Source organism: Drechmeria coniospora, chromosome 02 (assembly GCF_001625195.1).
Source record: "Drechmeria coniospora strain ARSEF 6962 chromosome 02, whole genome shotgun sequence".
Taxonomy (NCBI): domain Eukaryota; kingdom Fungi; phylum Ascomycota; class Sordariomycetes; order Hypocreales; family Ophiocordycipitaceae; genus Drechmeria; species Drechmeria coniospora.
The window spans coordinates 6,983,745-7,007,876 of NC_054390.1; the positions used below are offsets into that span (position 1 = coordinate 6,983,745).

At 57.6% G+C, this 24,132-nt stretch overlaps 8 protein-coding genes across 8 annotated transcripts; 2 read left to right on the forward strand and 6 right to left on the reverse strand.

Moving 5' to 3' along the window:
* Positions 1-68: 68 nt before the first annotated feature.
* DCS_05033 (uncharacterized protein) lies at positions 69-2,603 on the reverse strand (the record flags this gene model as incomplete). Its single annotated transcript, XM_040802339.1, has 3 exons — positions 69-809; positions 865-2,273; positions 2,495-2,603. 3 exons carry the CDS (start codon positions 2,601-2,603, stop codon positions 69-71), a joined length of 2,259 nt encoding a protein of 752 aa, XP_040657372.1.
* A 1,944-nt stretch (positions 2,604-4,547) lies between these two features.
* DCS_05034 (HAD-superfamily hydrolase, subfamily IIA, CECR5) lies at positions 4,548-5,892 on the reverse strand (the record flags this gene model as incomplete). Its single annotated transcript, XM_040802340.1, has 3 exons — positions 4,548-5,391; positions 5,467-5,763; positions 5,828-5,892. 3 exons carry the CDS (start codon positions 5,890-5,892, stop codon positions 4,548-4,550), a joined length of 1,206 nt encoding a protein of 401 aa, XP_040657373.1.
* Positions 5,893-7,421: 1,529 nt separating this feature from the next.
* Positions 7,422-8,240, reverse strand: DCS_05035 (protein sco1; the record flags this gene model as incomplete). The annotated part of the gene is made up of 3 exons (XM_040802341.1): positions 7,422-7,847; positions 7,910-8,119; positions 8,178-8,240. The coding sequence occupies 3 exons, from the start codon at positions 8,238-8,240 to the stop codon at positions 7,422-7,424; spliced, it is 699 nt and encodes a 232-aa protein (XP_040657374.1).
* A 667-nt stretch (positions 8,241-8,907) lies between these two features.
* Positions 8,908-10,511, forward strand: DCS_05036 (Set1 complex component spp1; the record flags this gene model as incomplete). The annotated part of the gene is made up of 2 exons (XM_040802342.1): positions 8,908-9,925; positions 9,985-10,511. The coding sequence occupies 2 exons, from the start codon at positions 8,908-8,910 to the stop codon at positions 10,509-10,511; spliced, it is 1,545 nt and encodes a 514-aa protein (XP_040657375.1).
* Positions 10,512-12,786: 2,275 nt separating this feature from the next.
* DCS_05037 (Glyoxalase/bleomycin resistance protein/dioxygenase) lies at positions 12,787-13,375 on the reverse strand (the record flags this gene model as incomplete). Its single annotated transcript, XM_040802343.1, has 3 exons — positions 12,787-12,877; positions 12,948-13,270; positions 13,361-13,375. The coding sequence occupies 3 exons, from the start codon at positions 13,373-13,375 to the stop codon at positions 12,787-12,789; spliced, it is 429 nt and encodes a 142-aa protein (XP_040657376.1).
* A 2,427-nt stretch (positions 13,376-15,802) lies between these two features.
* Positions 15,803-17,458, forward strand: DCS_05038 (histone H1-binding protein; the record flags this gene model as incomplete). The annotated part of the gene is made up of 2 exons (XM_040802344.1): positions 15,803-17,080; positions 17,150-17,458. The coding sequence occupies 2 exons, from the start codon at positions 15,803-15,805 to the stop codon at positions 17,456-17,458; spliced, it is 1,587 nt and encodes a 528-aa protein (XP_040657377.1).
* Positions 17,459-17,926: 468 nt separating this feature from the next.
* Positions 17,927-20,107, reverse strand: DCS_05039 (putative U3 snoRNP protein; the record flags this gene model as incomplete). The annotated part of the gene is made up of 1 exon (XM_040802345.1): positions 17,927-20,107. The coding sequence occupies one exon, from the start codon at positions 20,105-20,107 to the stop codon at positions 17,927-17,929; it is 2,181 nt and encodes a 726-aa protein (XP_040657378.1).
* A 1,102-nt stretch (positions 20,108-21,209) lies between these two features.
* On the reverse strand, positions 21,210-23,138 carry DCS_05040 (uncharacterized protein; the record flags this gene model as incomplete). Its single annotated transcript, XM_040802346.1, has 1 exon — positions 21,210-23,138. The coding sequence occupies one exon, from the start codon at positions 23,136-23,138 to the stop codon at positions 21,210-21,212; it is 1,929 nt and encodes a 642-aa protein (XP_040657379.1).
* Between the last annotated feature and the right edge of the window lie 994 nt (positions 23,139-24,132).

A 24,132-nucleotide genomic window follows, 5' to 3' on the forward strand; every position in this document is an offset into this window, starting at 1 on the left:
ACGTGTCTGCACTGCGTCAAATAGTCCATGATCCGTCGTCCAGGTCAAATAAAGACTGTCAATCGCATTCAATAGGGCACAATCTTGATCCTCGCTAGCAGCGACTCCGGAAGCTCTTCTTCTTTGACCAGGCCCATCTGCAAGACGTCGCCCCAGAAGAACATGGCACGCTCCTGAGCATAGCCCAGATAGTCGAACTCGTCGGCGCCAATGCCCTGCTCGGCCTCGAGCGTTTCCTTCTCAGAAAGGGGTTCATAGTTTGCATCCAGCCCAGGTACCTTGGCCTGGACGATGCCCCAAGCTACCCACTGCGCGCTGTTTCCCGGTCGCCACAAACGCGCCTCCTCCAGAAGTTCACTGACTTGCTTTTCGGTTTGCTCATCGTGGTCGCGCTCGGCGGCACCCCAACCGCCAGGAGGAGCCCGTGCGTCGAGCATGAAGTCGATGATGGAGCTCGAGGATGCGGTTGGCACGAGTGGCGGGGTGCTGACGACGCCGCTATCCGCCGGACGGATGCGCGGCGTCAGGCTGGCGTTGGGAAACTGCGAACGGTGGTCAACGTAGGCCTTGATGAAACGCTTCTGCTCCTCGAGCGTTGGGTAGTTGGTGGTGTTGCAGACATGAGGCCTGGCGAGGTCGTGGTAGTTGTACGCCCACTCGGTGAAGTGGTTGGCAAACTCTAGGCCTGGCGTGTTGGCGGCGGCGTACTCAAAGTCGATGACGATGAGCTGCTTGTGCTTGTTGGCGGCCTGGAGAAGCGGCGACTTTTCGTCGTCGGGCCGGAAACGAAGGATGTTGCCGTATTGTGTCTAACTGGGTCAATACACAGCATCAATGGTAGGGGTTTCACCGGGGTACGCTTACGTCGCTATGTGCGAAGACAAGGCGATCTTTGACTGTCTTCTCGTCCTTGTATGAACTTTCCAGAAAGGACCGGTACTTGGTGACGATGTCCAGGAACTGAGGCCATGGCACGCCACAGACGTGGCCGTTCGACATCCAGGCGTGCGCTACGGAGTCGGCACGACCGGAGTCAACGCCAGCCTCCAGTTGGGCATCGAGGAACTTGGTGATCTTGGCCACATTGTCTAGCCACTGGTCCCAGTTCTTCCAAACTCCGGCGCCGTTCTCCCGCTCGCTCGGCAGCAAGTCGATGCCGTCGTGAAGCTCTCTCATCCGCTTCGCAATCTGCCTCGAAGTCTCCGGCTCGCGGAGATCAGACCAGTTGAGCGTGATGGCGTTGAAGTACTGCTCGAAGCGGCCGTTCCGGAAGGTTCCGAGCAGGCGAGGGCCGATCTTCTTTCGGGCCAGTCGCTGGAGAACCTTGAGCTCGTTATCGCGGTCGATGAGATGCTCCACTTGGGGACCGTATATGCGGAGAAGCAACTTGGGCGGCGGCTTCTTGCCGTCGACTTCGGTCATCTCCTTTGGGGGCGTGACGACGTAAACGGCATTCGTCAAGGCGCCGCTCAGGCGCTCGACGACGATGGCCGTGCCGCTCTCGAGCGGTACACGTCTCCATCCCTTGAGCCTCAGGGTGTGGGCAATGCGGATGATTTCGTTCTTGAAGCTCAGCCAGGCCTCACGCTCCTTTTCCGCCTTCTCATCCAAGTCATCTGTGGTGACGCCACCTCCGGAGTAGCCGAGCGTCTTGGAGTTGTCCAGCCAGGCATCGCAGTCGGGCACGATGGCGTCGCCGTCGACGTAGTCGGTATCTGACGAAGCGGCGCGTTGGAAGGGGGGTCTGCGTTTCGGACGAGAGACTTTGGGGGCATGCTTGGGGATCGAAGTGAGACCGAGTTGGGCCATGGAGTCGGCCAAGATGCTCTCCAGTCTGCCTAGGGAGACGTCACTAGACTGGGAATCGACGGAGGGGGAGCGTTGGCGGCCGGAAATGGGATCGACGGCAGCTTGATGCTGGTCAACCGGGGGAGATTTGGATTTTCGTCGGTGCGTCGGTTTCTTTCTCCGAACGGCAGCCTTCTGCTTCTCACGCTCCAACCATTCTCCGACCTGGGCCAGCAGCTTCTCGCCGTAGTGCTGGCTACGGTGGTGGCTTTGATGGTGATGTTGAGAGCCCAGTTGGGCCTGCTCTTCAGCAGCGTGCACGGCGGAGGAGGCATCACTGGCGCAGGCCCGAGGCGAAGCAGCCGAGAGAGGAGAGAATGTGGACTTGGCTCCGTGGCGGCGAAAGGAGCTGGCACGGAAGCGCCGCGGCGGCTGGGCTTCAACGTCGGGGAACGGCTCAGAGCTGGGTTCGGCAATCTGGACGGCTACAGCCACGATGTGAGCTTACGTTTGTTGACTTCCAAAGGGTATTGCGACGGGAGAGGGACGAGGGACTCGAGGAGCAGGGGAAAAGGATAGAAGTAGCATCGGCATCGCCGAGAATCATCGCTGATGCTCACCGTGCCATGACACCATCAGGCACGGCGCCACAAGGCAGGATGCTCATCCACGCACAATCTCACGCCGACCAGACGAACGGACGTACCTTTGATGGAGCCGTTCGAGTAAGCAGCATCGTCGTCCGACTTCAACGCCGATCGGAGCGCCGCTGGAGCAGAGGACGTGGCCACGGGAAAGGGCGCAGCATCGGACATGGTTTTGTTTATTTGTCGCGATGCGACGAAGCTCGACTGCAGCGTGGGGTCTCGGGTCGACGACGGAAGCGTCTGCGTCTTGTGGGCGAGCGAGGGCAGGGTGTACAGTGCACAGTGCAGTAGGCGATGGAGATCGATGGAGGGTCGGGGACGGGATGGAGAGATTACAATGGAGAGGTTGAGATGCGGGACAGGGTGGCAACCCGAGGATATCGTCGGCTGATGAATGGTCGTAACCGCCAGCCTGTTCTGCTTGCACAAGAACGAGTGGTCAGCCAACAGAGCAGCTTCATTCGTTGGGTAAACGGGCGGGCGGGCGGGCTAGCAAAGGGGCCGCAGAAACTTGGACTCACCGATTATCTGCGTCGTTATTCTGCGGACGACGACAACAGACGCTGCAGTCGGCTGTCTGTTGAAGAGAGATGGTCAATGTTCCTCAGGTTTGATCGAGCAGCGAGAGGGGAGGCAAACGGTTATGAAGGAAGGGTCGAGGCGGACATGGCATGGGTATTACTCGTTCTCCACCATGTAGATGTACATGTCTGAGCACTTGCCTATCGGCGTACTGCTCCTGCATCAATGCACACAGGTACTCCGCACTGTACTCCGTATCTGTACCTAAGTACTTTGTATGGCACTGTACTGTACATGCAAGTGCAGCATGTCGGTAGTAATTAGTTCAAGTAGAGGTGTACGTTGTACTGCACATGAGAAGTACATGTACCAACTGGCTTGCACCTGCATGTGACCGTCTGCGAAGGACGCCCCAGATTACTACCTACGTAAGTGTGCTCCGTACAAGTATTATTAGTGCTGGTGAACAAATGTGCTAGCGGTGGGGGTGGGGGCGGGTACCTCGTTAGCGAAGCTACACCTACGGCGTACAAGTGCTTAAAGCACATGTACTTAACAGTTGTACTGTACTGAGTACCCCTACCCAGTGCTGTACTTGGAGTATTTCCAGTGCATTTACTTGCAGGGGTACTCCGTACTCCGTACGGAGTTCTTACTTGGGTATTACTCTTGGATACGAGTGTGGAGCAAGACATTGACAGGTAAGTACTGTTAGTACTAGCACATACAAGTACATGTAATTCCATGCACACATGCACTGAAGGTACTACACTGCATACACACGTACCAGGTATTACCGTACACCTACCGACAACTACGTGCACAACTACTCCGTACCGTGCTTACACTTATTTACTGTGCAGTGTACGGAGTAATTAATCCGTACTGTAGGTACATGTGAGAAAGTACGGAGTATCTACGGAGAAGTAAGTACTTACAGTATACCATACAGTAAATGGAGAAACAACTTGCAAGTGCACCGACGATAACGGACGGGTTCTGTGCCTATATTCGGCACCAGTATCCGCAAGTCGGGAACACCATCATCGATGGGCCCGCCTAAAATATCCGCCCGGCTCCAGCGCCGAAGGAGTACCCTTATCTTCTCGCGATTAATTTCCAAGTAATTACACCGTACGGAGTGCAAGTATTCACATCAGCGGACTCGACCGACCGAGATGCCTTTGCTGGGGCACTGCCTGACGTTTCATCGAGGGTGGCCGAGAAATTGGTCGAGACAATTGGTTGAGAAGTTTGAAGAGGCCACCTTGCCATAGTCACATGCACTTACTTACTTACACCTACTGTACTCGAACCACAGTCTCGAGAACTACCCAGGTCTCCAGACGCGAGTTGCGTCATACTTGCACGTGTGCTCGACCCGCCAGAAGTGTCCAACACAAGCTCCTTGCCCACCCTACGAGTAGGTAAGGAGCCAAACAGCATGCAGCGATAAACTCAAGGCAAAGGCCTCTTGACGAAAGGGGAATGAAACCCCTGATGAGCACAAATGGCTCCCTCTGGCTTGAATCTCCTCGAGTCAATGTCCAAAGGACGATGGGCAGTTGGCAAGGCCGATTCCATCTCGCCTCATGGCTCGCTCGTAAGCCATTCTTTCGTCGCATCGACACCTTCGTTCCGAAGCGCCCAGACGATGCCGTCGACGACGTCATCCACCACCACCGTCGGCTTGTACTTTGGTTCCCTCTCGGCGCTCGTCTCCCGCCAGACGCCCGTCCGGACGAGAATGGACAGCCATTCGGTGCCGTCGGCGGGCTCGAACTCGTTCGCACCACGGATGTCGCTCTCGGGGTTGTCGCCGATCATGTACACGCGCCGGAGGGTCTGCTTCGTCCTGCCGCCGGAGGCGCCTGCCGTCGGGCACATGTCCGAGTAGTAGTGCAGCAGCCGGTCGTGCGCGTAGTCGTACGTGAACTTGGACGGCTTGCCGAGCGCGTTGAATCGCAGCTCTCCGGCCCCGGAGGTGACGGCGGACCAGACGCCCTTGAGGGCCTCGACGAAGGCGCCGGTCCCGAAACGGTTGACCGGGTACTCCGTCTTCCAGAAGAGGTCGAGGTTGGATATCCAGAGGGGCGGCTGGCCGTCCTGCTGCCAGCCGTTGTTCGGCAGCGAGCCGTCGCCGTTCTTGGCCGAGATGGTGCCCAGGTAGCCCTCGCGCGAGACGAGCAGGTCGTGGATGACCTGTATGTCGAGGGACCAGTCGCGAGGATCGTTCCAGACGAAAATCTGGTCAATCTTGAGCGCGTTGGGCGGGATCTCGGCGGCGTACGAGTCCGTGATGCTGGATGCCGACTTGCCATCGGAGAGCGGTCGAAAGGTGGCGTGCAGGCTGTCCTTGAGGTTATCGAACGGGTAGAGCTTGTCGTTGGCGTGGATCAAGTCGGCCGGCGTCACCGCCCTCCCGAAGCCGTATCTGGCTCGGGCGGTTCGCGTCAGCGCGCGCACGACGGCAAGGGCGCACGCGGGAGCGGGCCGGAGCGTCACTCACTCGTTGGCAACGCTGCGAGCCCTCTCCGGGTGGGAGCCCGTGATGAGGACCGTCTGCTGCTTAAGACCCTCCTCCCAGCCGCGCATGGGCGTGTGCGAGACGATGACCCTGTCGCGGATCACGTCCTCGTGCTGTGACATCTGCAGCCGCTCCGCCAGCGACTTGACCTTGGCGCTCTCGTGTGCGCCGCCGCCGTTGGTGAGGAAGACGTAGCGGATGCCGTGAGAGCAGAGCCGGCGCAGCATCTCCCTCGCGCCGGGAATGCCCCGGTGGCCTTGGTAGAGGACGCCATCGATGCTGCGGTACGTCAGTGACGTGATCGTCGCCCTCCCACCCATCCGACTTCTTGCATTGCGCTTACTCGAACGCGAAGGCGACATCGGAGAAGGCCTGGTGAGAGGGATCCGCAACGGATGACTTGGCCATCTCGCAGCTGGCCCTTGGCTCCCATTCATTTCTCTCGCTCAGCGTCGCTGACGACTGATAAAACCGTCTGCTCCGGGTCCATGGCGGTGATGGCAGTCGACGCCCGCGGGAAGATGGAGCCAGTCCTGTCCGGTGCGTCGTCGCCCAGGCTGTTGCCGTTGGCGATGCTAAGCCTGAGGCGAGTCCCGAGGACCACCGCACCCAGCGGCGGGCACAGGCCATGGTACTCTCAAGGCTGATGAATTCTTGGTCGCCGTGGCATTCGAATCGGGGCGTGGGGAGAAAGAGCTGTGACGGTGCCGGATTTTACCCTGTGCCAGTGCACTTGTGCTACATACTACAGTACGTATTGATATTTCGAAGCTTGAACCCGCAGAGAGCTGCAGCTCGGAACTGTGACAAGTACAAGTACAAGTACAAGTACAAGTACAAGTACAAGTACTGTACAGTAGGAACTCGTAACATTTTACAGTAATACTCCGGAGATGTGCGTCCTTTGGTACTGTGTACCTAGCTAGTACCTACTAGGTAGACAGATGTACATTGTACCTGCAGCAAATGGACATACGCCGTACTCCGTAGCTGCATGTACTTACTCCGGACGGAGTACGGAGTATTACAAGTAATATTAATACTGCCTATGCTTACGGAGTATAGTAAGTCAATGGGGGCCGTTGAGTGACGGCACAACCCGCAACGCCACTGTACGTTGTACTTACAAGTACACCTACTTACTTACATGTACTCCGTAAGTATGTGCGGATTACTGGCATGTACATGTACGGAGGGCATACATGGATACGGAGTGAAGTTCTGTACTCCGGACTTGTACACAGAGTATGTTTTTGCAAGTAATTCCATGCAAGTACGGAGTACGCCTATGGAGTACAAATATAATATAATTGTACATACAGTACTTACATGCATGTACTTACCTATAAGTACGAAGTCGCATCATCTTCACGTGGAGGCCTCGTGTCGTTCAATTTGTACCAGGTAATAACCCCTAGTACAGTACGGAGTGCTCCGAACTTACAGTACTTATTTATTATGCGTACTTCAGTACCTGTACAGCACTGGCAGAGCATTTGTCCACATACCGTCTTGTTCGTATATTACGAATAGGCACTCCAGCAGCTTGAATTACATCAAGTGCATCAATGACACAGTAGCATTCCAAGTGCGGCATATGCCCAAGGTATAAACCTGGTAGTTGTACGTCGTGTTGCCTACAGGGTAGCCAAAGAGAGTACGTGCACGCGCAAGTCCTCGAACAGGATGGCTTCGCTGCCAGCGACATCAGCCAATGAGGTACTTGCAATTACTAGACGGCCGGAGACCTGCTTCACTGCCTTGACCGAAAACTGCGCCCGCTGTTCCCATTCGAGGCCATGTGGTGATGGAGGGGCATTGAATTGAGTCGAGGCGCCACAAGGCCAACCACATGGCGTTCCCTAATTGTACATGCATTTACATTTCATTTTACACCCACCGCGTCGCCGCTTTTTGATAACACCCATCTACTCATGTTAGTTTCTCGGCCCCTTCCAGTCCTTCATATGGTCCAGAATCAGCTTCGCCCCCTGGTCCGGGGAATGCTGACGTCCCAGCGCCTCGACAAAGTCGCCCTCCGGATCCATGAGGTAAAAGTAGATGCTGTGATCGACGAGATAGTCCTGGCCCGGCTTGACGTTCTGCGGCGTGCTAAAGTACACTCGATACTTCTTGCACAGGTCCTTGATCTGGTCGTAGGTGCCCGTGAGGCCGATGAAGGACGGGTGGAACTCGGCGAGGTAGGATTTGAGCGCGCCCGGATCGTCGCGCTCAGGGTCGCAAGTGATGAAGATGGGCAGGAGGGAGCCGGAGGCTTTGGCCTCAACGACGTCAAGCATGCGGGCCATCTTGTCGAGCTCCTCCGGGCAGATGTCGGGGCAGCGCGTGAAGCCAAAGTACACCTGTGGAGGGGCGGCAGTCAGCGAGTGGATGTGCACCGTCGCCGACGGGAGCTGGAGCTTACCAGTGCGTATTTTCCTTTCATCATTGCGCTCGTGAAGGCCTTCCCGTCCTGGTCGACGAGCTCGAAGTCGCCGCCGACCTTGGGCCGTCCAATCCCCTTCGCCGCATCCGCTATCCTCTTCCTCTGCATGCGCCCCTTCTCGAACTCAAAGTACCAGACCAGCGCGCCGCATGTGGCGACGAAGAGGATGCCCGCTTTCCACGAGAATGGCTGCTCTCCACGTCAGCGGACGTCCACGGCCAGCCAGCGTGCGAGACGATGTCCCTACCCCCGTGCTATGCCGGCTCTTGGCCTGCTCGACCGTCTTGTACTTTGTCCGCCGTTGCGTCATGGGTTGAAAGGGCCTGGAAGGCAGGGGAGCTCGAGGAATCGTCGGCCGCAGCTGGGTCGCCAGCCGGGCGCTGCTCGACATGCATCGTTGACATTGGCGGGATGGGTGACTGCTTAATGCGCCCAGAAAGACCTTGGTCGACGCGACGGAATGAGACATGGCGTTCTGTGCAAGGAAAGCAGGCGGCATGCAGCGTTGGGCGAGTTTGGGGATTCGTCGTGATGTGACTGCAGGCAAGCAAAAGCTCTCCGGTAGCGCGACAGGACGAGCACGAGTTGGTGCAAGATCCATCACAAACGAGGTGTTAACCCCGACAATTTGCCGATGGCCCCCCTCCGCTGCAGCTCATATCGGGGCGATGGCTTAGTCATCTTGACACTTCAAGCATGCAGGGATGCCAGGCAGCATGCCGCGACCAGGAACAAACTATCCAGGCTCCGAGACTTCGAAACGATCTATGGCTTGCTATGGCATACGCGATCTGATCTGACCCTAAACTCCTCGCCCGAATTATCGTCAGCGACGGATCATCATATCGTCATTGCACAGCCAACAATATGGCGAAGCGATGATAGAGCCATCACCAGACCGGATTTAGCCATTTGCTTGGATTGGATGCAGATCAAGACCGACGGCCAGCTTCGAAGGCGCTCATCAGATCCTGGCCATGGACCGCCAAGGTCAGGGTCAGGCACAGCCAGCGCCGGCCTACTTTGAGGCCCGGTTTGTGCTGATGGACGATGAACTCCCGGAAGCTGAAGCTGCCGAACCCCCCGCTGCCCCGGTTCGCGAACCATCGCCTCGGCTCGGCGCAGAATCTATCGCTGTCGATCCGGCCAATGCAAAGCATGCGGCTGACGAACCGATTGCCGACGAACCGCTTTCTGACGAACCACCACCTGTCGAACCTCTTCCTGTCGAACCGCTTCCTGTCGAAGCGTTTCCTGCCGAACCCCTCACCACCGAACGCTTGGCCTCTTCGCCCGCTAAGCCTGACATCCCTCTCCTGCCTTCGACCGAGGCGACGGTCTCGGTGCCGATCGAGACGCCAGATCCAAAGCCAGTCGCGGCATCCCACCACAAGAAAAAGGGCACCGCCGTTGCTACGAAGAAGCCACCCAAACGGCCTCAGAATGACGGCCCCCAGAAAAAGAAAAAGAGGAAGAAGAAACCGAAATCAAGCTCGTCCGGCGGCGCAAACGACGAATCGTCCGGGGATGATGGCGGGTCCGATGGCGGACCGTATTGCCTCTGCCGCGGACCCGACGATCACCGTTGGATGATATGCTGCGAGTTTTGCGAGGATTGGTTCCATGGGGAGTGCATCAAAATGTCCAAGGAAGTGGGCGAGCACCTCATCGAAAGGTTTGTCTGTCCCTCCTGCTCAAGCGACAATCGGACGACGATCTACAAGAAGTCGTGCGCGCTCACGACGTGCAAGAAGTCGGCGCGTCTGAGCCAGGGCCAGCCCAGTGTTTTTTGCTCAAACGAGCACGCGCAGAGCTGGTGGGAGCGGCTGATCGGACAGGTGCCAAAGGGCCAGGCGACGGCGGGACTCAGCGACCGACTCTCTCAGGGAGAGCTCGTTGCACTTCTCCGCAGTGACCTGGGCACGGTCGGCGAGGACGGCATGTGGAGGCTGGCCAAGGTGCCATTCGCCAATGGCGGCCCGGAGAAGGATACCGGTACGTCGCGGGTTCGTGGGCGGGCACTCGGCATCGCATGCTGACCTGCGCCTGTGTAGATGACGCGCTCTCTCCCATACTCAGCGACGAGGAGAAGGTGCTCCTCAAGGAGTCGTACGATGGCCGATTGCAGCTGGGAGAAGAGACGCAGCTTTGCCACAAGATGCTTACCCTCGTCGAGCTCGCGCAAGCGCGACGACGCGCCGCCATCACCGCCGGCCTCTTTGGCGAGGACATCTGCGGCTACGATTCTCGGCTGGACACGGTCTCGGCCCGCGACGCCTTCGCGGCCTATGCCAAGTCGGAAGAGGGCGATGCGACGTTTCGCGCGTCGGCGCTGACGGACCCCCTAGGCGAGGACCACGCGGTCAGGGGCATGTGCGAGAAGAAGAGGTGCAAGGTTCACAGCGGCTGGCAGAAGATGCTGCCGCTCGGAATCAAGCATCAAGTCCGAGAGCTGGCCAAGCAGGCGGCCGAGGCTGGCGAGGAGGAAAAGGTTATGCGCGAAGCAGCGGCCGAGAGGTGGAGGCGGAAGCAGGCGGAAAAGAACTGGGTGGAGGTGGTCGACATGAGGATCGCGGGCTGACGAGCCGCACGTTTGGATCCAAGGCTCTTTGCGGCGGCGTTGGGGGAAACTTGGTACGCGTGCGGCGGATTAGGACGTATTGGCGTTGCCTGACGGCATGACGGCGTTTTGCGGAAAATCTTTGATAAACGGCAGCATGGTCAAGCGGCCGGCCGCCTAGACGCGATGGAAGTAGATCGTGATCCGGGCTACCGACACGTTGGAGAATCTCAGGTCCAGGAAGCCCAAGGCGCTTGCAGCGACGGCTGCTTGCCCCTGGATCGCGCATTGCATCTAGATCGTGCGATGCCAGCACAAGCCTTTCCGTGGGAGGCGCAAAGTCGTCTTGTTTCACCAGGCCGGCACGCTCCTTTGCCGTCTTTGGAGGGAAGGGGATCAGACGGACAGTGAAGCCCGGGCTGCCCAGATCACACACCACCTCTCGTTGGTTGTTGGGCCTGAAATCGCATTGCCTCCGGCCACAGTCGGGGTGTGAGGAAGACCAGAAGACGCACCTCTGGAAAATAGACGACAGGCGTCTCGTTGATGGCCAAAGTTCTCTGCTTGCATCGGCGGCGACGTTCGCCAGCTGCTTGGTAGTCAGTCTTGTCCGAGCTCGACCCGAAGGTGGGGTGGAGGAGCGGAGCGGCATATGAAGCTCCACAATCCACACGGGGCATGGATCACGATGCTCCATATCAATACTGTCCGAGTGCTCCGTACTCCGTACTGTACGTGTGATTGCATGCAAGTAATATAGCATTTATCCTGTCCTTGTGCGTGATTCGGAGTACATGGGGAGCACATGCACATGTACACCTAGGTGTACTTGAACGTCCTGCCCCGACACCGCAGAGTCGCGTCTAAAATTCTAACGACGAAGCCAAATCTCGTCATTCATCAGGGTACTCTCAGCGTGATTCGTCCACTGTTGATTCCATGATAGCTGAGAAGTATGGTGCAGTAATACATATCCAGTATTTTGAATCCTTCCAATTGATGTAAACTTCTCAAGAAGAAGTTCGACCGCCTCGCAAGTTCGCCTGGGTTGCGCGCAAGGGGACGGCAGGATATCTGAGCTAGTTAGAGCCGGCGGTTAGACCTTGTGTGAAGTCGTCCTTCATCCAGTCCAAGGCCAGTTCCTACCAGATTAGACAATAGAGCTCAGAATATCAGAATAGCGAGTATCGGCGCCTATTACATGGTGAGGAGACACCTGGCTCGAGACTGGCCAACGCTTTCGACAACTTGGCCAACATCTCGCAGTACCGTAGATTTGAGCATCAGCCTTATGCCTATGTTTGAGCGTTGCCTTGGTTCTCAAGGGTTGAGCTCAGATCTGGTCCGAAAGCTCATCGCATCGCGGCGAAAAGAAAGCGTTGAGTGTTGATGAGGGTGGGAGCGTTTTTTTACCTTACCCCTCCATGCAAGTCGTAGAAGTCGGGATTTAACATTTTCCGACCAGCCATAATCCGCCGTAACGCCCAACAACATCCCCAACAGCTCCCTTTCCCCAAAGACATATCACAGTCGGGGGACACGTCAGATGCCGCACAAGGGATGTTTTTCGTTAAAAAAAAAGGCATTCGATACCTTCATCTGCGGCACCACGGTTTTCAACAAGGTGTTCGATGCCTGAGACGTAGGGAGTGTTTGTGTTGGAGGAGTCGCCGCTGCGGCCTTGTGACAATGTCGGGAAGCAAATCGACAACACCGGTGCTGCAGATAGAGGAGGAGAAATGCTCGTCCATGACCCCGAAAGCTACTATCCAGCACGGATCGGGAAGACAATCCAAAGCGTGAACGCAAGTCAGCTCGCGGGGGGTGACGCTGCGCTCTGATACCTGGCTTGTCGCTGTCGACGGGTGCGGATTCAGTTGATCACCAGTTGAACTGATGTCAACTGGCGGCCAGCAACGGCCGATGGCCAGATGACTCCTCCCATAAACAGGCCAGAATCACCTTGTCGACTTCGCGTACGGCCTAGCTACGCGATAGATGGCTACCCTGCACAACTGGTGAACCACAGTATGTCGGTGAGACCGACGCTGAAGTAGCTGAATCGAGCAAGACTTGTCGCCCTACACGGGAGCGCAGGGAACATCGCGAGCTGAACTACATGCAACTACGGTGTGCAAAATTCCATAAAAATCCCATGCCGGCAAGTGCATACTGTGCCCTGGGCAACAACGTCTCAGAACAGTGGCACACACAGAGGCAGCAGCTCACTGGCTGAATGGACTCGATGAGAGCCGTTCTATTAGGCAAAGAACTAGCGATGGGATAGATGGTAGGACTAATGCTTGGACCAAATTCCAATAATGTTGCCTTCGGTGTCGATGAATCGGGCAAAATGGCCCATGTCCCCGCCGATGGCCGTCTTGGGGCTGTTGCGCCTGTCAGCTGCTGGGCTCTCGGGTTCGGCGTGAACAAGGATCGGATCGGATTGTCGCTCACCATTGCACATCACCGCCGTGTTTCTTGACCGTCTCGAGCGTCTCGTTGCATTCGTCGACACAAAATGTCGGCAGCGCGGGGAGAACCTCCTTGTTCTGCTTGCTGTGCTTGGTCTGCTGGAAGCCGTCCTCCATGGCAAGGAAGGCGCCGTGAACGCCTCCTCGGTTGAAGAAATGCATGCTCTTGATGCCGCAGACTTTCTCAGGCATGGGCATGGACTCGCCCTGGCATTCCCAGCCGAAGACGTCGGCGTAGAGCTTCTTGGCACGGTTGATGTCGTGGACAGGGATCTCGAGCCAGCACATCTCGCCCGTCTTGTGTCGCTGCCCGAGGGGGGAAGACGGCGGTCAGCAAGGGTGGCTAACGGGGATGGGAGCGAGCATGAGTGAACGATGGGGGGTGGGTTGTCATACCGCGCTCTCAGCCATGGTCGTTGTTCTTGGCACTTGCCGTGTCGCTTCTTAGACGAACTAGAGGTTGGGAGCAGGATTTGATTTAAGGTAGAAGTGTCCTCGGTGATCCGTCTGAAGAAAGGCTGAAATCCATCTGGGCAGACACCAGCCTTATATCTTCTGCCGATGCGGTCGAGAACTGGCGGTGGCTAAGACGGCAAAAGGAGCGAGTGCCGCGTCGGCGATAGCGGCCAATGGCGAGGGCCGGCAGAAGGTGAAAGTTCCCATCTCGTTCGAGCTCCAAGACCATGGCGCTCAACGAACCCCGCAGCCATTCCCAGCAGGGCAATTAGCACGTCACAGCCATGTCATCGTGAACGAGGACGACGAGCGGCCGTGGCATGACGCACGACCAATTTCACCCACCGTGTATCCCCTTGTATCGTGCTTGACCGCCGGCAACTCGGCCGCCTTTTCCGCCAGCCATGTTCTTTCGTGCACGGGCATGGAACCGACCTGACTTGATGGGCGACGCTGGCGCGAGGGGGTTTCCCCATATTTCATTCCGTCAATTCACTGTCTGGCTAGGCACCAGCGACCGCAGCAGGGCGTCCTGGAAAGTTGACGGCGAGGCATGCCAAAGTGTTTGCGCTGTAACCCTCGGGACGGACTCGGTGCCATGAATCCATTCACGCCGCACGGCACGGCAGAGCACGGTAGCGTAATGGCACCTCTCCATCGGAGACGAGGCTGAGGCCGAGACCGACCCGATCGGTAAACTGAAAGCGGGGTGCCCTCCCAAGGCATGACGAGAACAAGTCTGGATGGCATCACTTCGTACCCCAGGCCGTCCCTATCGTGCTGGTCGAGTGGTTGGAAGGGAAATATTGAAGCAGATCACGGCCCACAGCCGCTGGGTTGGTTGGGACCAATGTGGTCAGGATGCCCTGCTCGCGCTTGTGGCAGAGTGTAGCCATCTGCGTGTCCTCGATTGCCTTGGCCGTGCATCTGTGGCCGTCAAGCGGTGGCCGAGGGAGGCCGTAGATGGATAGTTGGCAGGTTTTATGCCCAGCTGAGCCCAAGTCGCTGCAGATTTCCGTCTTTTCTGCTGCTACCTACTACTCCATACTGGCTGTGGAAATGGAAGGGGAGAGCTGCCAAGCTACCGCACTGCTTGCGACCAACTCTGGCGGCGAGAGAAGGAGCAATCTTGTAATAAGTGCAAGTACTGTGCTGTACTTACCGTAGGTGCATTGGGTAACTTGACATGTGTGGCTGTACGGAGTACTTGTGGAGTACATGTACTTCCTCCGTATTATTGTACTGGCACTCATGGGTACTCTGAAATATACTGTATTAATTAGGTATCTAGTACATACTCGGTTCTCCGTACGAGAAATACTTGCCTGTAATTTAGAACCGTCCGTAAGTAAGTAGGTGCAAGTAGGTGCAAGTAAGTACTTTACAGTGCTGTACGTAGTATCCGAGACCTGCTCAGTAGCCCAGTTCATCGACCATGTATGGAGTACTCCGTAGGCGTACTTGTCAGAACTTAGGTGTAAGTACAGTGTACAAGTAAAGTTCATTGGTACTAGTTATTTAGCAGCACTCCTACTTGTAGGTAGGTATACTACATGTAAGTAAATGTCCAGGTACAGCGTACGCAGTAGTTATGACTTCGTGCACGTAAGAACGGCTGTACAGTTAGTAGTTACACCTCGCCCATGCTGGAGCTGCAAGGACGAACCGAGTACTTATCTTGTAATATTAAGTACAGGGAGCTCAACTGCTGTACCGGCACAACCTGGTCCACAATGATCCGCCCCACAAGCCAATCACGCAGGCTCCCGCTCATCGCTCAGCACCAGCTACAGCAGTTCCTGCAGTGAGACACGCCTACGAGGCGCTGTAACACTCGGTGCGGTAAGCGCATGCATTCGTTACAAGTGCTGCAGAGCAGCCATCTCTTTGTCCCTTTGTCGCGCTGTCCGGCCACCCATTCGCCTCCTAGCCAACCAACTAACTCCCTACCAGTGGTTACAGTAGCCAACTAATCCGACTAGCCTAGCCTCCTTGGCTCTATTCCTACTCTGTGCTCTCGCTTTCTTGCTCTGCTGTTCCGCTCTGCTCTTCTCTGCCATCTCTGCTCCTCCATCAGATCCAAGAAATTAGCTCTCGTCCTCGCCGTACCTTCATACCCAAGTACGCACAAGCCTGGAGACGCTCTTCATCATCCCAAATTCATTACACCCTCCCAATTGCGATCGACATATCCCGACACCCGGGTTTGCGACTCACCTGGTGACCCGAATCCAAGCTGTTTCTCCCTTCATCAATCGCCCAACCATCAATTCTTCCCTCCCGGCTGTCTTCCTCTCCTCCTCCCCTCCCTCCCTCCCCCCCTCCTCCTCTCCTCCTCCTTCGCCACCGCCCTTGCACCGAAATCCGTGTCTGGCCGCAGCAATGGCGGACTCAGTAGCAGAGACGCGACCTGCCGAGGAGACCGTGGAAGCATCCGAGGTCGTCGCCGAGGCCGTAACCGACACCGTCGCCGAGCCTGTCGTCGAGACCAAGACCGAGACCGAGACCCAGACGATCGGTGAGCCCAGCGGCAAGTCGTTGCTGGAAGAGCCTGCCGCCGCCGACAGCGGATTCGCCACACCCATCTCGCGCGACGAGGACCCCAATTCCAAAAAGGTCACCCTCGCCGACCTGAGCGCCAAGGGCACCGCCCTCTACGCCCACCGGAGCTACGAGGAGGCGACCGAAATCTTCTCTAGGGCCAGCATCTTGCAGGCCGAGATCAACGGCGAGACGGCCCCCGAAAACGCCGAGATCCTCTTCCACTACGGTCGCAGCCTCTTCAAGGTCGGCCAGAGCAAGAGTGACGTCCTCGGCGGTCCCGCCGTCGCCGACAAGGGTGCTGCCGCCAAGGGTGCGAGCCAGAACATCATCAAGGACGCCATCGAGGGTGCCGGGAGGAGCCTGGACGAGGGAGACGAGCCCGCCGGAGGCCCGGCCCCCCCAGCCGAGACGGTGCCGGAGGACGAGGCCGGTGCCGGAAAGAAGGCCGAGGCCAAGGAGGGCGCTGTCGATGCGAAGAAGCCTCTCTTCCAATTCTCCGGTGACGAGAACTTTGACGAACCCGACGATGACGACGACGACGCGCCCGAGGGGCAGGAGGAGGATGACGACGATCTGGCGACGGCGTTTGAGATCCTCGACCTCGCTCGCGTCTGCTACCTCAAGCAGCTTGAGAAGCTGACGCCCGAGCAAGGGACAGCCGAGGATGACGCCGCCCCCGACCCCGAACCGTCCTCGGTCCGACACATCAAGGAGCGTCTCGCCGACACCCACGACTGCCTCGCCGAAATCTCGCTCGAGAATGAGCGCTACCCGGCCGCGATAGAAGACGGTCGCGTCTCGCTCAAGTACAAGATGGAGCTCTACCCGGAGGAGTCGGAAATTGTCGCCGAGGCTCACTACAAGCTCTCGCTCGCCCTCGAGTTCGCCTCCGTCACCGTCTCCGACGAGGAAGGCAAGAATGCCAAGCGCGAGGCCGTCGACCAGCAACTCCGTGACGAGGCCGTCGAGGAGATGGAGCTCGCCATCAAGAGCTTCAAGCTCAAGATGCAGGGCAAGGAGGTCGACCTCGCCACCATGGCCTCGCCCGAGGACAACGACCTCGCCCGCCAGGCCATCTCCGAGATGAAGGAGGTCGTCGCCGACATGGAGCAGCGCGTGCGTTTGTCCCATCCCCCACTCCGCCGCCACCAAGCTACGTCTGCATGGCTAACATGACACCCTGAGAACCAGCTTGTCGACCTGCGCAAGGACCACATCGACGCCAGCAAGCTCCTCGGCGCCTCCGAAGCCAACGCCCTCGGTGGCATCCTCGGCGCCGCCCTGGGCGAGTCTGCCGCAGAGACGCTCGCACGCGTCCAGGAGGCGACCAAGACGGCCACCGATCTCACCGGTCTCATTCGCAAGAAGAATCCCGCCGACTCCGTTTCCACCTCGACCAACGGCAAGCGGAAAGCGGAAGACGACGTGATGCCCGCCGGGGGCGAGTCGCCCAAGAAGGCTAGGGTTGACGACGATGGCGCGCCGCAAGAGTGAATGTGGCAAAACGGACCACACGATCGTGCAGGCTGAGGCAAGGTGTCGGCGTAGGTGGTGCGTATCTGGAATGTTCCTGGTCGCTACGAAGACAGGAACGTGTCGTTGGGCGGCACGCTCTGGAGTTGAGCAGTCTTACGGCAGGGGTCGTGTACCCTGATCGAGGGGGGTGATGACGAGGACGGGATGGATGGCAACGAAAGTGTCGCGTGGCAAGTTGATGAGGCCATAGGCCGATTCGATCTGACCATGTACAGTAGATGTTCCATCGAGTCACTGGCCCAATGACGCGTGAGCAATATTGGAAAGACTTTATTGTTCGTGCTACAAATAAGGCAGCGAGCGACGTCCATGTCTGATCCATCGACAACCAGCAACGCCGATACAATGAATGAATGCATCTCTTCCCGCACAGCCGCACCGCGGTGCACGTGAACCATCCGCATTGCACCATGTCCACGTCTACATCTATAGCTTGTAGCTGCCACTCGACACCGCCTGCGTCGCCTTGGCCTTGTTCCCGTCGACGTCGGTGATTTCGCCCTTGCGGTTGATGACCTTGACACCGCCCTTCCTGAGTTCCGCCATAGTCTCGCGCTGCGATGTTGCCCTTGAGCTACCCTTCCCGGCGGCCGCTTTCGAGCCGGCGGCATTGGCAGCGGCGGCTGGGGTCGTTGAGCCGCCAGCCTTGCGCACTCGCTCCTTGTGACGACGGCGACGGCGGGTACGCTCCTCTCGCGAAAGCTCCTGTCGAGCGAGGGGAAGGCCGGCACGGGTGACGATCTCGCCCTTGGCCGTCGACTCGGCCCCGGCTTTGTAGATCTCCTGGGGAGCCATCCGGCTGCTTTCGCCGGCGACGCCCTGAGCCGTCGACGGCTGCGCGTCCTCGATGGCGACGGTGGCGACGTCGGCCACGACCGACAGCGACGGCGCCACAGGCTTGGGCTTGTAGTGCCAGCTCGACAGCGCGTCGAGGCGCGCGCAGACGGCTCGCCACATGCTCTCCACCTCCTTCTCCTCCCGTTGCAACTTCTCGTCCGACTGGCTGACGTACGAATCCGGATTCGCGTTCTTCACGTGCTCTTCCTCGTACACCTCGGCAAGGCCCTTGCTAGGCTTGCTATCGTCGAGCTCGATCATGCCTCGTCGAGTGCCTGCCGGTACGCCCTCGGTATCGGGCCGTCGGCGGAGGACCTCGTCAAATTCCTGGGCGAGGATGCGGCGTTTGATGAGCTCTTCGATGCCCTCGCTTACCTCCGGTGTAATCACCGGCACCGGCTTGCCGACGTGCTCAAAGTCGAGATCTTCCTCCAGGAGAGAGTTCATCGGCCGGTCCGCCGCCGCCGCCTCGCCGGACAGCGTCCACTCGCGCTTGGCGACGGATGCCGCCTCGAGTTGGCGGATTTCCTCGGCCAGCTTGGCCTGACGACGCTCGTGTGCTGAGCGTCGCGAACGGGGGTCACCCGCGGAGAGGTCCGACTGCGCATCGTCCGAATCTTCATTTTCCGACTCGTCGTCGAACAGATCGCGCTTCACGTCGGCCATGGCCCGCTCGACATCTTCCTCCGAAGGCTGCTCCGCTTTCTTGACCTTGGCAGGTCTTCTTGCCTTCTTGCCATTGCCATTTCTCGGCGGCGGCGCAAAGAAGTCCTTGTAGTATACTTCATTGGCGTTGAAGTCTCCGGCATCGTCTTCGACATCGTCCATGGACTCGTCCTCGCTTTCTCCTTCAGGCGCATCGAGCGCCATGTCGCCAAAGGTAGGTCCATCCTCCTCGTCCTCTTCATCCTCCTCTTCCGGAGGCTCGTCTTCGGCAGAAGACTTCTTGGACTTGGCGCCTGGTTTCGGAGGAGCCATTGGATCGGCGCCCCAGTCAATCTCTTCGTCGTCGCTAGCCTGGTCGGTGGTGGGATCTCCCTTTGCGTCTTGGCTTTCGAACCATTGTGATTGTTTGTTGAAGTCGTCGATGGAGAAGAAACCATCGTTTAGGCCGTTGGGGTCTTCGACATACTCTTGTTCATCCCCCTCCTCCTCTTCATCCCCCTCCCCCTCCTCTTCCTCTTCCTCTTCCTCCTCCTCTTCTCCTAGCTCCAACTCGTCATCTTGGTCTGCGTTTTCGCCCTCGATGTCATCACCCTCCTCCTCCTCGTCGGAAAAGGCGGTCCCTAGTTCGTCTCCTTCGTCCGAGTCCTCTTCTCCTGCGAGCTCGGATCCAAGCTCGAGACTGCGGGACGCAGACTCATCGTCATCGGATCCATCGGCAGCAGCAGCAACTTCCTGCCTCTCCTGCAGGTCGTCCAATGCGGCTTCCGAGAAACGCAAGACGCATCCGATAATTTTCTTGGCCTGCTGCCATACTTGGTCCGTCTCGAAGCCGTCGGTGTACACCTTTCTCAGCTTCAATACATCTCCGGCCTGGCTCAGATTCTCCCCGCATCGCTTCCTCTTTCGGCTCTCCTTGAGTATTCGCTCCTGTTCCTCGCCAACCTGCGTCGCAAAGGCATCCAGCGTATCCTTGACCAGCCTCAACGACTCCGCCGGTATCGCCGAGCTAGGTTGCAGAAAGACATGTCGGTTGGCCGGTTGCAGGGCATCCAGCAGTGAGGGCACACCCACGTGGGCGCTCGTCTCGGTGTTTGAGGACGCCATATGAGACGGCCAGGCTGTAATGGTTTGCGAGGACGTCGTCGGTGATGGCGATATCACCATTGCCATGCTATGGTGCTGCCACCTCTGGTTGATTGCTCCTTTCCAACAGGGAAAGACGAAGCATCCGTCGACTTTTCTGCCGCAAGAAGGTGGGAAATTTTTTGGCCCACCGCCTTTGCCCGCCAGAAAAGGTGGGTTCCACCGACCGACCAACCGGCCGCCAAAGGAAGCAGACTCGCAGCAACCGGCGTAAGTACTTATATGTACAGAGTACATGTACAAGTGCCTTGTTGGAACAGTACGGAGTAATACTCCGTACTTACTCCGTGCTTACAGTACAGTAGTTGTACATAAGTAAGTAGTTGTTGTACAGTACTTATACTTGCGTGTACAAGTATTAATTACAGTACTGAAGTACAGCTACGGAGTACGGAGTACTGTGTGGTAAAACTCTTGTACTTAAGAACTCCGTAATTACCTACTTAAGAACTCCGTAATTTCAAGGTAATACTCCGTACAGTAATACTCCGTACAGTACACTTGTAGCTCTCCATCACGTTAGTAGGCAGCATCCTCTGAAATGCGTCCTAAGATTGGTCAGACTTGTCAACCACGCAGACGACACCATTCTGACCCCGAGCGAGCATTGGCATTGATGAACTCTGTATTAAAATGTGCACCGTAAGTACTTGGATATACTTGCAATGCTTGTAGGCCCATTGAAGTACCTTCGTCTCAAACTACGACAAGACCGGGTCACGCCATCAAACAGCCTCTGCCATCCAATGAGGGTCGGGATTGCCTCGGATTCATGTCACGCAAAGCATCGACCCGCACCATTTGGCCTTCGTATGAGCTGCACCAGGGCGCACAAGGCAGATATGGCCGCTGATGATCTAATGACGCCACCTCAGCTAGAATATGATAGGTATGACATGTTTTCAATGTGTTGGGGACTCCCTCTTTTGGAAAACTCGGAGACGGTTCCTCGTACCAAATCAGAACGCAAGGGAGCAACCCAAAAGCACTTCAGTGTCTGCAATCTAGATCAGTACCGATGCGTGCTTGTCTCTCATCAAGCATGGCGTCGACTCTGCACGATCTAGTTCCCTCTCCTACCACCTGTACTCATCAGCGTTATTTTTTGCTTCTTCTTTTTGCCCTTTCTTGTTCCGCCGTTCGCCCCGCCAGCAACGCTTTCCACGGCCTCAATGGCCTCTATCTGCATCGCCAGCTCGGCGGTGCCCAAGAGATCGTCGTCCTTCAGCCATCCGTCATCCACAGACACGGACGTCTGACATGGCTCCAGATCTGGCGACCCGGGGATCGCAGCAGTGCCCCAAACGGTTCGCTGCGTGGACGGGCTGGTCGACATGGAGGCGAGGCTGTCGAAGCCAAGTCGGCAATCCGACGAATTGGCGTCCGTCTGTCCGCCGAGAGGTTGGAAGTCCGAAAGATCAATCGTGGAAGAGGCAGGCTCCTCCAGGGACTCGACGTCGCGGCGTGTGCCCAACGTTCGCCGGATGTCGGCTGCTTCCATGCGTTCTGCTTGCTGGCGTTCGCGCTCTTCCTGGGCCGCCTTGTCGCGATTCCGTTTCCGGCGCCGATCGATTTCTCCAGAGAAGGATTCCAACGTTTCGGCCGGGACGATGTCTGTCCAGTCACACTCCAGAAAGCTGATCACGCAGCCTCGGGGAAGATGACTTAGATATTTCGCCCGCTTTCGCAACGCCTCGTCCACGACATGGCCAGTCGAGATGTGCTCGATCCTTGGCAGAAGTGTCGTCGGGAAGTTGGAAAACGCGCCGTACTTTGTTTTGAGGATGCGAATGTCGAGCGGTGACAGGTACAGGTGCGGCGGCGAGCAGTAAAAGTAAAAGTCGGCCTCGGCGGGCTGCTTTGACCCATTCGTATCCGGTGCCGGGACGGCGGCTTCGGCGTTGGCCAAGGACTCCATTCGCCCCTTTTCGGCAATCACCGCTTTCGTCGCCTTCTGGGTCCATTCGTTGTCTTGGCCAAACAAAACTTCGTCTTCCATCTCCTGCTTTGCCAACGCAGCCAACTCGTCGTCGAACTGGCCGTTCATGTACTCGGCAGTGCCTTTCATGATTCGAGCGTAGTCCAGCACATTTGCGGCGAACTGCCAGGGGATGTCGTCCAAGTTCAACGCTTCTCCGCCGCCTTCCCTCGGCAAAGCCAGCGTCGAATTCGCCTTTCTGGCCATGAGTCGCAGGACCACATCGTCTCCAACGCGGGGCAGAGGCGTTTCCTGCCCCGCGTAAGAACGCACCGGTCGTGCTTCCTGCATGTAGATGCTATCCTCGCAGATTGGACATTTCTTCCAGCGTGGGCCCTTGCCCGCTTTCGACTCGTCGTCGGTCGAGGTCGAGTGCATGAAGCGAATCAAGCACGGGAGACAAAAAACGTGGCCGCACTTGGCCATGCGAGGAGCGACCGGTTCCGAGAGACAAATGGGGCAGGAAGCCGACTGAGAAACGTTGGAGACGATGACCTGCAAGATGTTGGCCCAGTCAAGGTACAGATCGGCATCCGCGGCGTGATTGGCGTAGGATGCTTCGGGGGTGACGACGAATCGGTAGTTGGCATGGACATATCTCGACTTGTCGGCGGCGTGATATCCCGAGCCGGGTCCCCAGGTGGGATTGCGTCGATAGGACCTCGGCTGGTGCATCTGATCTTGAAACGACTGCGGGGGTGCGTAGGTCAGGAGGTGGGTTATGGACGTCTGGCCACGACGGCTGGATGCATTTCTAACTGCCCGCAGCTCGGCCATGTGGTCATAGTCGTCCAGGGGACGTTCCACTCTCGGGGCAGCGCCGGGCCGTCGTTGATTCTTGTGCTGCTTCCGGGATACCTGCGTCCTTCTCGGCATCGCCTGAGGGGTCGAGTGCCCCGTTTGACTCGGTCGACGAGCCGACTCGAAGCTGGCCGAGGAGGCGCCCGCTTGGTTGGTGGAATGGCTCGAGGTCGTTGGCAGGGACTTGCCCACAGTCGTGTTTGTCGGATTCATGGCCTGGCCCGGAAGGACGGCTTCGGTGACAGCACCTGCAGGAGTCAACCGTCATGCCGAGGGAAGTCGTCCTTGGATGCGAACCTTGACGCCCACCATGCCAAAGCGATGTGGCGCGGGACGGCGCCTAGGGCGCGTCGTCGAAGGTGCAGGTACGCGAATCGACAGCGGTTTACGAAGCCGCGGGTGCGTAGTGGAAGGAAACAACGCCGGTGAGGATGGACGGAACTATAGAGGAGCCGTTTTGGAGGCAAGGAGTCCAACTGGGACGGATCCCGGGACAGGACTCGGTGGAGAATGGTAAGAGTCAGAGGCGGGGGGGGGGGGGGGCAAGGAGCCGCTCCTGCTCTTGAGCTGGAAGTGGAGCAGGGGACCGGAATGCAACAACGGCAAGTCAGCAGGATCGGCACGTGATGTCGCCTTGAAGCGTCCATCAGTCGTTCGCAACTCCCTTCAAGTACGAGGTCGACGACGGCAGCACCGGCAGCAGGGGCTAGGAGGAAAGGGATGTGACAAAGAAGCTGGCCGAAATCCAATTTTATTACCGATTTTGTTCCGACGGTTGGATGAATTCACTCAGACCGCTCGTGACGTCAATTGACGCAAACTACTTGGGCATGCCAACGCACAAGGGGTTTGGGGTTTGAGGGGTCCGCCGTCACTGAGGTGCCAGGACTCGTGACGGGGCTGCACGATCAAAAGGAAGGCCGCCAGTGGCACGATACGAGAATAGAGCCGGTGCATCTGCGCTCCTCACCTCCATTCGCGTGTACATGTATGCCGGTATGGCGACGAGCGACGATGTGATGCACCCGAGACAAGTTCGTGCACACATCAATCCGTCGTTGCAATGGCAGTCAGTACATGACAATAATGAGGTTGCGTGACGCAGGATCACGACGTCAAGTCGGCGGACTGGACGTGGGCGGATTGGGGCATGGTGGATTGGACACGGTGGGTTCCGGAAATGATCATGATATTAATTACCTAGGCA